Source organism: Hevea brasiliensis, chromosome 2 (assembly GCF_030052815.1).
Source record: "Hevea brasiliensis isolate MT/VB/25A 57/8 chromosome 2, ASM3005281v1, whole genome shotgun sequence".
In the NCBI taxonomy this organism is placed as follows: domain Eukaryota; kingdom Viridiplantae; phylum Streptophyta; class Magnoliopsida; order Malpighiales; family Euphorbiaceae; genus Hevea; species Hevea brasiliensis.
Window position 1 is genome coordinate 66090263 of NC_079494.1, and position 11243 is coordinate 66101505.

General features: G+C 34.7%; 1 protein-coding gene across 1 annotated transcript; it reads left to right on the forward strand.

The window, feature by feature from the left end:
* The first annotated feature begins 8805 nt into the window (after positions 1-8805).
* LOC131177912 (uncharacterized) lies at positions 8806-9285 on the forward strand. Its single transcript, XM_058143089.1, has 2 exons — positions 8806-9074; positions 9177-9285. The coding sequence occupies exons 1-2, from the start codon at positions 8806-8808 to the stop codon at positions 9283-9285; spliced, it is 378 nt and encodes a 125-aa protein (XP_057999072.1).
* The last annotated feature ends 1958 nt before the right edge of the window (positions 9286-11243 follow it).

Sequence of the window (11243 nt, forward strand, 5' to 3'; positions counted from 1 at the left end):
GGTTATGAATGCAAAATTTGAGCATTTATTTATTGTTATATATGAGCATTATGAGAAATGGATGTTTGAGAAATGAAAAGGTTGTTGAGAACCGAAATTGAAAATTGTTGAGATTTTGGATATTGGAGTTTGAGATGATTGAATACAAATATTGGAAGTGTTTTTAACAGGTTCCGAAGAACTGTTTTCTCCATTTTTAGCCGGTACTCTGCCAGATTTTCTTTAAAATTTTCGGAACCTCAAATAAATGACAATTTCGATAAATGGCTTAAATAAATTATATTTCACAAATTATATTCAAAAGCATGATAAAAATTAAATATGGCATATTAGAGTGTGCCGGTACACCGTGTGGCATTACTTACTCGGGTATACTGTACACGGGTAAGGGGTGTCACAAAAACTAAGCAAGCATGCCATATCATAGAGGCAAAAGAGCATTCATTAAAAAGGTGGTCCACCATTTCTATTGCATCATTATAAAGAACACACACATTATTGAGCTCTATTCCTTTGGACACAAGATTAGCAAGATAAGGCAGAATACCTCGAATCAATCTCCATAAGAAAGTATTAACATTTAGCAAAATTTAAATTGACCAGAGGCATTTCTAGTGAGCAAAAGGAATTGACACATCAAAAGAGTTGGGCTATGACTACCTCTAAAGATGTTACAATTAGTGATAGGCACTACAAAGAGAATAGAGTCTAGATTTAGTTCCAGTTTAGTAAATGGTACATGAGGGTTGACATATGCTAAGTGGGATAACTAGGATCTCTTAAGCTTTAAATGGAAGAAAAGTTTGATTAATGAGAGACTTGTTCCATTTAGGTTCCCTTGGAATAAACAAATGGATCACAGTGGGATCATTAGGCACATGCCGAATTAGACACTAAAATCTCCCACTAGCTTATAAAGGTAGCTATCTATTTGTCCATATCTTGATTTGTTCTCTGTTACCAATACACAATTGAACACTGAAAGAGAGTTCCTTGATGGCTTGGATAATGTTTTTCCATAAGTAACTCAGCTTATAACCCAAATTGGTATTGAGAATTTCACTTTTAAAACCCCTAATGCAAGAGAGTCTAGAAATTTTAGAACTCATCAAACGTGCTTGGAAAGCATAGAAATATTAAAATTTGTGAAAGTATGAAACCTTAGGCCCCCATCAGTCTTAGCTGTTGAAATTTTATTCTAGGCCATCCAATGGATTTTCTCATTTTCATTCGTGCTATTCCACTAAAACTGTGCTATCATTCTTTCTAATTCCTTATACAAAGCAATTGGATAAAGGAAACAACTCATTGCTTATGTTGGGATAAACTAATTAATTGCTTTGATCAAAACCTCTTTACCATGTGTTTTTGGTGGAATGCGATTATTCCTCATCATTTTAAATGTTGTTAGAGTTGAGGAAGAAAATTGACTGTCAGGAAAGGCATAGCCAATGACTAACAAGTCTAAGGGTGGTGGCAGGGGCTATGTAGTTTGTATCCTCTATCTATTGCACCCTCTACTATTACAACCTTTGCTATGCTCTCTCTCTCTCTCTTTCTCTCTCTCTCTTAAAATGTAAAATTATAACTTAGGCCTCCTCTATCTTTAAACTTTACAATTAAGCTTAAACATTTACAAATCAATCCCCAAACCCTTATTTCATCTTCATTTTTCACCCTTCTCTCTCTTTGTCCATTCCTTCTGTAACGCCCTCACTTTAGATAATTTCGAGCATTGTACTGCTTCAGTGCCTAATGTCTGTCTGGATGGTTAGGATGGCTAGAACCACTCTTAATTTGACGTGAGGAGTCATAAATTAATTATATAAAGGTTAATTAATGTTAAAAGTAATCAAAAGAAATGGATTAGAAAACAGTTAAATGTGCTTGAGTTGCAACGATGGGTGACTAGCTCGGGAGTAATATAAATTGGTATTTCAAGTATGTTTTCCCACTCAAATCAGTGTGGGATCTTGTGAGACACTTAATTTAGACTTAAATAAGGTATAATAAAGAATTAATAAGTTAAAGAAATAAAAAGAAATACTTAAGTTGCATTAGAATGTAGAAAGGGACATGAATGGCATTTTTAAAGAAGGCTAAGGGTATTTTTGGAATAAGGATTGGCATGTGACTTGCAGATGCAATTTACAGTGGTTGAATTGAAAGGAGGGAAGGAGGAGAAAGATTCAAGCTTTTCAATTTTGATTTTTCACTTCTAAATCAAGGTAAATTGCTTTATAATCACTTCTATATAATTAATTTCTACTTTTCCTCCCTCAATTTAATGAATTAGAAGAAAGAAAACCTAGGGTTTATTTTGGCTTGAAATTTGATTTGAAGGGAAATGGAGGAATTGATGAATTTAACGTGGTTTAACTAGTTTTTCTAGCATATTTTCATCATTTTCATCATTCTTAACATGAAACTATCACCAATTTTGCAAGATAAAACAAAATCAACCAAGGGTTTCTAAAGGAGGAATTCGACTCAAATGGGAAAGTTGGGGGAAAGTTGGTTTTAAGCCAAATGAGCAAGTTAAATGAGCTAATTAAGTATCCTAAGCATAAATATAGCGTTAAAACATTTGCTTGGATGTTGGACCGAATTTTCTATAAACTAAAGTGCATGAAAAATTTGATAGAATGTGAAGAAATATTCTTTTTAGGCAGCTACTTTAATGAATTTATTTAGTGTTGGATGAATGTTGGTTGGATGGTTGTGAATAGCAGGATTAAAGTGCATTTGACGAAGAATACAAAGGTATTTTCCAGGGGTCCAAAAAACAAAAAGACTAGTTCATTTTGGCATAGGAATTTTGCACACCAAGTGTTTGATAAAATACCTAAATGAACTTAAAATAATGTAAAAGAAATGATTAAGTGACTAGAGAATTTACTATGATTAACCGGGTGGACAATTCTTAAGAAAACAGTGAAATTAGCAGGTAGAGGTGTTTATTTGCTAATGCAGACCAAATAAAAAGAGTAGTTAAGAAATCTATTCTGAAATGTCTATATTTTTCTGAATGACAGCAATTCACAAGGTGGAAAGTGAAGGTACTTGCATAAGGGGTTAAATCAGCTTAGTTTGGAGGAAAAGAGGTTTATGCACAACTAGTATTAAACTATTACGTTTATGTGTATTTATATTAGAAAGGAAAATGGTTTTACTATTATATATTTTATATTCTACTGGATATTTTTTTTTACTACAGCTGATTGAGTTACATTATTGTTATATTGAATTTTTAGTTGTGCTTTTGTGAAATGGTGTAATATAGCAAAATTTGATTTGTAGTTTAGGGATTGCCATGTAATAAACTTGGATATAGAAGTGAATATGATACTGTGATTTGCATGAAATAAATCCATATTGTGATTTTCATACTTTTACATAAAAGAAATGAATTTATGATATTGTTTTCATATCTTACAACTAATACTTGACATAGTTATTACCCGTCCCTCATTTGTTGAGGTGACACTGGTGTTCGGGTAGATATGATATGGATAGTGTGTGCACATAGATATGACATAGACTCTCTCATGTATGAGGTGAGATGAGATTTGAAAATGGCCTTTCAAAATATAGATATGGATGTGGCTGTGATATGGATAGTGTGTATACATTGATATGATATAGACTTCCCTCAGATATGAGGAGAGATGAGATTTGAAGATGGCCCATCGGATTGGTCTTACATCAAGCTGATGAGATTAATATCGAATTTGGAAATGTGCAAAAGTGATTTAAAAATGATTATTTGTCGAATAAATGATTTGAATAAAACCATTTTTTATATGTTATCTTTATCATCATGTTCATATGCAAGTATAAATGCATATTAATTTTTTTATAACATGATATATGATGTTTTTACTGGTTTATTTATTTAATATTTGTTATGCACCATTGCATACATCGTACTCAGCATTAGTTATTTTCTAACTAACGCAGATAAGGAAAATGAGAAGATTCCAAGAGAGTAAAAGCAACACCCATTATCAAGAAGTCAGGAGCCATACATCAGTTGATGTAAATGGTTTGGTTCCTTAATTCTATGTACATATTATGTTAACTTATGCAACAGGATATTTTGTTACACTATCTGAGCAGAATATTACATGATTTTGTTACCTATATATATATATATATATAAATAAACTTTTTGGCATGTACATATGGAACTTGAACAATGAAAACTAGTATGCAATTCTGATGCCAGTGTGACTATTGAGGTATGAACCTACCTATGATGATATCACAGGTGTTGTTTACAAAAAAATAATAATAAATAATAAGACTGTGTAGTACTCTGAATGTAGATTAAAATGAGTGGCAGCAGTTTTTTGATTTGAAGTTATTCTAATGGACTTTCTGTAGCCTGAAATTCAGCAGTAAAATGCTTTTTTACTATGTTATGTATTGATTAAAATGATCTAAAAATAGTTTTAAATTGTACCTTATCCCTTGTGATGTGTTGATTGGGTTTCGATGAATTGATCTCGGCATCTATTGAACATATTATGGGAGGCATGTTACGTCTTAGAGAAGGGTAAGGCATGACATGTTATTATTGGTATCAAAGCATGGTTTGAATTGCATACTAAGAGGATTTTCTATACTAAGTGTATGATTTATATAACTGCTCAGAAGTTAAAGATTGTTGCATATAGCATATTTACATCATATTATCAAACCTAACAGGTGAAAATTTCTTTTTCTTCTTATAGAGACATTAGAGATACGATGTCTCATCGTGCTGCAATAGTGGCTAGAGGTGAAGAAGGTGAAAACTTCAACCTCCAAAGAGAGGAGTTAAAAGTCAGAAATCAATCAAGGCAGGAGGGTAGAGTGAATGCTCAGGCACCTTAGGGTCCTAATGAACAAGGCCCTCAAGTACTTAGAGAATAAGCTCCTCGAGAACAAGCACCGCTAGCTCCACCAATAATAGTACCAAGGACAACAGTGGAACAAGTAACTACCATTATAAGGGCCATGGCTGGACAAGAGTAGCAGCAACATAGTAAGCAATATGAGAAGTTAGGTAAATACGATGCAATTGAATTCAAAGGCACCACAGATCCTTTGATTTATGAATAATGGTTAGAAATGATGGAAACAATGTTCAAAAAGATGGAGTGCACAGATGCGCAGAAGCTTAATTATGCCATTTCTATGCTATATGATGATGCCTATGAGTGGTGGAAGACTATTCCTAACAGTATGGCAGAGCCTCCTAGATTGACTTGGGTGGATTTCCTTAGAGAGTTCAAACAGAAATATGTTTTAGCTACTTATGTTGATGCCAAGTTGCAGGAGTTCTTGAGGCTTAAGTAGGAGAATAGATCTGTGGCAGAGTATGAATGGGAGTTCACCAGATTGAGCTATTATGCTAGGGGTATTCTTACCTCTAATAGAGAGAGATGTTAGAGGTTTGAGCAGGGCCTTAAACCCAGTATTAGAAGGCATGTCATAGGTTTTCAGTATGAGGACTTTTCAGCTCTAATTTCTAATGCATTGGAATAGGAAAGAATTGGTAGTGAAGAGGCTACTGATAGAAAGGGTGAAAAGTTGGAGAGTATGGCTAAGAAGATTTTCTCTAGTGCAGGTAGTTCCTCCAGTAAAATAAGGAAATTTGGTGGTTCATTTTCATAGAAAATAGGGAGTTCCCGACCACCAGTACATAGGTAAAACAGACAGATAGTGACCATGACTCGAGCTTTGGTATATAGCTACCCTTGTAATACCTACAACAAGATGCACGGAGGAGTATGCAGAATGGCATCAGGGTCTATTATAACTGTGGAGGAACAGGGCACTTTGCTAGAGATTGTATTAGCCCAAAGATGGGGACCACACGTACTGCATCAGAGGGATTCACACCGAAATCTGCTCCTAATGTTTTTCAGACAGCCAGTAGGGGTAGAGGTAGAGGTCGGGGCAGTACAGTTGGTAGCCAGAGCACTATGAATCAGCTAGAGTAGTCGGGTGCACCAGTCAAAGTGTATGCTATGAGACGGAGAGAGGGTACAGAGGTAGCTGATGTAGTCATTGGTAAATTCTCACTTTTTAATCATGATGCATTAGTATTGTTTGATCCTGGTTCTACTCATTCATACATTAGCTTAGCACTTGCTTATTATGCTAATGTGGATTGTGTAAAAATGACCTATGATGTGTTAGTATCGAGTCCATTGGGTCAGTAAGTGATAGTGAATAGACTATATCGAAATTGCCCTATGAACATTTAAGGCAACACCTTTTTGTCTGATCTGATTGAGATGCCTTTTAGAGATTTTGATGTTATTTTGGGTATAGATTGGCTAGCTAGACATCATACTATAGTTGGCTGTAGACTGAAGATAATCACTTTCAAGACTCCAAAGCATGCTAATGTGGTAGTGGGAAAGACAAATGCTGTCATCTAATGTGATCACAACAGCACTAGCTAGGAAGATGATTCGTCGAAGGTGTGAGACATACCTGGCACATATAGTTGACACACGTATAGGGAATCCTGATATTAAAGATATTCCTACAGTGTGTGACTTCCTGGATGTGTTTCTAGATGACTTGTCGGTGTTATCACTAGAGAAATAAGTGGAATTTGAAATTGAGACTCTGCCTAGAGTTGAACCAATATCCATTACTCCTTATAGAATGACACCTACTGAATTAAAAGAATTGAAGGTACAGCTATAGGAATTATTGGATAAGGGATTTATATGCCCTAGTTTATCACCATAGGGAGCACCAGTGTTGTTCATAAAGAAGAAGGATGGCACTCTTCATCTGTGTATAGACTACGGACAACTAAATAAGGTGACAATTAAAAATAGGTATCCATTACCTAAAATTGAAGATCTATTTGATCAATGAAGGGTGCGATAGTATTCTCCAAGATAGACTTAAGATCGAGGTATTATTAGCGGAGAGTAAAGAAGGAAAGTATACCGAAGACAGCTTTTAGAACCCGATATGGTCATTATGAATTTCTAGTGATGCCATTTGGGTTAACAAATGCACCTACGGCTTTCATGAATCTGATGAATACAATCTTCAAGCCATATGTGGATCAATTTATAGTGGTATTCATTAATGATATCTTAGTTTATTCTAAGAATGCAAAGGAACATATTAAGCATTTGAGGATAGTTCTGCAGATACTTCGAGGGAAGTAGCTGTATACTAAATTGTCTAAATATGAATTTTGGCTGGAATAAGTTGCTTTCTTAGGACATATAGTGTCTACAGAAGGAATCAAAGTAGATCCCAGCAAGATAGAAGCCATCACTAATTAGAAGCTACCTCAGAATGTTTCAGAAGTTCATAATTTCCTAGGTTTGGCTAGATATTATTGCCGTTTTGTGAAGGGGTTTTCTATGATAGCATCAGCTTTGACAAGATTGTTAAGGAAGGATGTAAAGTTTGAATGGATGGATAAATGTCAGGAGAGTTTTGATAAATTGAAGACTTGCTTGACAAAAGCTCCAGTTTTGACCCTACCTACTCTAAGTAAGGACTATATCATATATAGTGATGCTTCTTACAATGGGCTTAGTTGTTTACTGATGCAAGACAGGAATGTTATTGCATATGCTTCACGCTAGCTTAAGTCACATGAGAGGAATTATACTACTCATGATTTGGAACTTGCTGCCATTATTTTTGCCTTGAAAATCTGGAGACATTATTTATATGGAGAGAAATGTTATATCTTTACATATCATAAAAGCCTAAAATATTTACCTAACTAGAAGGAGTTGAATTTATGGTAGAAAAGGTGGCTAGAGTTGATCAAAGATTATAATTGTGTGATTGACTACCACCTAGGAAAAGCTAATGCAGTGGCTGATGCTTTGAGCTGCAAGTCTATAGCCAGATTGAAGCTTACTCCATTATCAATAGTGCATAATTTGAAAGCAATACATGCACGACTGTTGTTTGGAACTGATGGGGCTATCCAGGCAAATCTACAAGTTAAACCACTATTGATCAAGCAGATTAAGGAAGCAGTATTGGAGGATAAAAGATATACAAAGCTGGTTAAAGAAGTTAGGTAGAATGGGAAACCAGGATTTGCTATTGACAAGGATGGCATGCTACTATTTGAGGGTCGAATGTGTGTATCAGACAATGACAAGTTGAAACAGCTCATTTTAAAGGAAGCACATGATTCTCCATTTGCTATGCACCCTAGAGGAACAAAGATGTATAGGGGTTTGAAGGAGCACTACTAGTGGCGAGGTATGAAAAGAGACATTGCTGATTTTGTTGCAAAATGCCTAACTTGCTAACAGGTTAAGGTGGAACATCAGGTTCTAGCAAGCCTACTAAACCCATTGCACATTCCACAATGGAAATGGGAGAGGATCACAATGGATTTTGTAATGGGACTTTTGCACACTCAAAGAAATCATGATGCAATTTGGGTGATTGTAGACAGATTGACTAAATCAACTCACTTTTTGCCAGTAAGAATGAACTACAGTTTAGATCGATTGGCCGCATTATATATTAATGAAGTGGTGAGACTTCATAGAGTGCCAGTGTCTATTGTTTCGGATAGAAATCCCAAATTCACTTTTAGGTTATGGGGTAGCTTACAGAAGGCTCTAGGAACTAGAGTGAACTTCAGCACTACATTCCATCCACAGATAGATGGCCAATTATAAAGGATTATACAAGTGTTGGAGGACATGCTTAGAGCTTGTGTTGATAAATATTTGCCTTTAATGGAATTTGGTTATGATAACAGCTATCAATCGAGCATTGGTATACCTTCATATGAAGCATTATATGGTAGGAAATGTAGCTACTTTGTGTTGGGATGAAGTGAGTGAGAGGAAATTAATTCGCCCAGAACTTGTGCAGCAGACAGAAGAGAATATCAGAATTATCAAGGAAAAATTGAAAGCCGCTACAGACAAACAAAAGTCATATGTTGACCTTAGGAGGCAGGATATAGAATATAATGTTGGGGATAAAGTATTTTTGAAGGGTTCTCCGTTAAAGCACATCATGCGGTTTGGAAAGAAAGGAAAACTTAGTCCACGCTTCATTAGGCTGTATGAGATTTTAGAGAGAGTTAGTCCATTGGCATACAAATTACCCTTACCACCGGAGCTAGACAAAATCCATAATGTATTTCATGTATCTATGCTTTGTAGGTACAGGTCTGATCCTTCACATATATTGCCTTTAGAGTCAATTAAAGTCAACCTAGATCTTACATATGATGAAGAACCAATGGCAAATCTAGCAAAGAAGACAAAGTAGTTGAGGAACAAGCAAATTCCTCTGGTGAAAGTATTGAGGCAAAATCATTAGGAGTGGAAACCACTTGGGAGCATGAAGAGGATGTTAGATGACAGTACCCACTTCAAAGACACATAACAAGTAAATTTTAGGACAAAATTTTTTTTAAGGAGGGGAGAATTATAACATCCTCACTTTAGACAGTTTTGAGCATTCTACTGTTCCGATGGCTGATGTCTGTCTGGACGATTAGGATAGCTAGAACCACTCTTAATTTGAAGTGAGGAGTCATAAATTAATTATATAAAGGTTAATTAATGTTAAAAGTAATCAAAAAAAATGGATTAGAAATCAATTAAATGTGATTGAGCTGCAACAATGGGTGACTAGCCCGAGAAGTAATATAAATCGGTATTTCGAGTATGTTTTCCCACTCAAATCAGTATGGGATCTTGTGAGACACTTAATTTATACTTAAATAAGGTATAATAAAGAATTAATAAGTTAAAGAAATAAAAAGAAATACTTAAATTGCATTAGAATGTAGAAAGGGACCTGAATGGCATTTTTAAGGAAGGCTAAGGGTATTTTTAGAATAAGGGATTGGCATGTGACTTGCACATGTAATTTACATCCATAAAACCCTTAGAAATTCATATTAGAGGGGAGAAAAGAAAAAAAAAAAAAAAAGGAAGAAAACAGAGAGAAGTGGCCGAATTGAAGGGAGAGAAGGAGGACTAAGATTCAAGATTTCCAATTTTGATTTTTCACTTCTAAATCAAGGTAAATTGCTTTCTAATCACTTCTATACAATTGATTTCTACTTTTCCTCCCTTAATTTCATTAATTAGAAGAAAGAAAACCTAGGGTTTATATTGGCTTGAAATTTGATTTGAAGGGAAATAGAGAGATTGATGAATTTAACTTGATTTAATTAGTTTTTCTAGTATATTTTCATCATTTTTATCATTCTTAACATGAAACTAACACCAATTTTACAAGAGAAAACAAAATCAACCTAGCATTTCTAAGGGAGGAATTTAGCCCAAATGGGAAAGTTGGGGAAAAGTTGATTTAATCCAAATGAACAAGATAAATGAGCTAATTAAGCATCCTAAGCATGAAATATAGCGTTAGAACATTTGATTGGATGTTGGACTAAATTTCCTGTAAACTAAAGTGTATGAAAATGTGATAGAATGTGAAGAAATGTTCTTTTTGGGCAACCACTTTAATGAATTAATATAACATCCTCACTTTAGCTAGTCCATACAGTCTACTGTTATGGTGACAAGTGTTGGTCCGTACAGCTAGAACGTCCGAAAAAATATTTAAACTAAAGTGATGAACCATAATTAACCCAAATATTAATAAGAAAAATTTAGAAAAAATTTTAGAAATAAAATACAACCAAGTTAAATGAGCCGGTGCCCTAACGATGGGTAACCTAGTGAGAAGTTGCAGTTCTCGCAACTAGGAGCCCTAAACCTGAGGGAAAAATTTTAAAATAATTATTGGGACTGCAGAGAAGGGTTATTGAGGTTCTTATGGCATTAGAATGCCAAGAAAATGCTTAGAAAAATTTTTCAATTGGTACAGATAATTTTGGCTCGTTAAGCCAAACGGAGGGCATTTTGGTCATTTCATCTTCAGAAATGATTTTTGGCCAACTTGTCAAGTTAAATAAATAATTTATATAACATAAAATATGAATAAATATTGTTAAAAATTTAATTGAAATTAAATAGACAAGAAATGAAGGGAAAATGAAAGAAAATAGACTTATGACATCATAATGATGTCATTAAGATTCTCCCAACCAACCCAATATGGACACGTGGCATAAACTTATTTTGAAGAGACAAAGTGGGCTGAAAAATAAAAGAAAAATCAGAATTCTCTTCTCTTCTTCTTCCTTGCCGTGACATACCCACCATAGCCACCATTTTCAAGCTTTTAAAGCTTGATTTTCCCTAGCT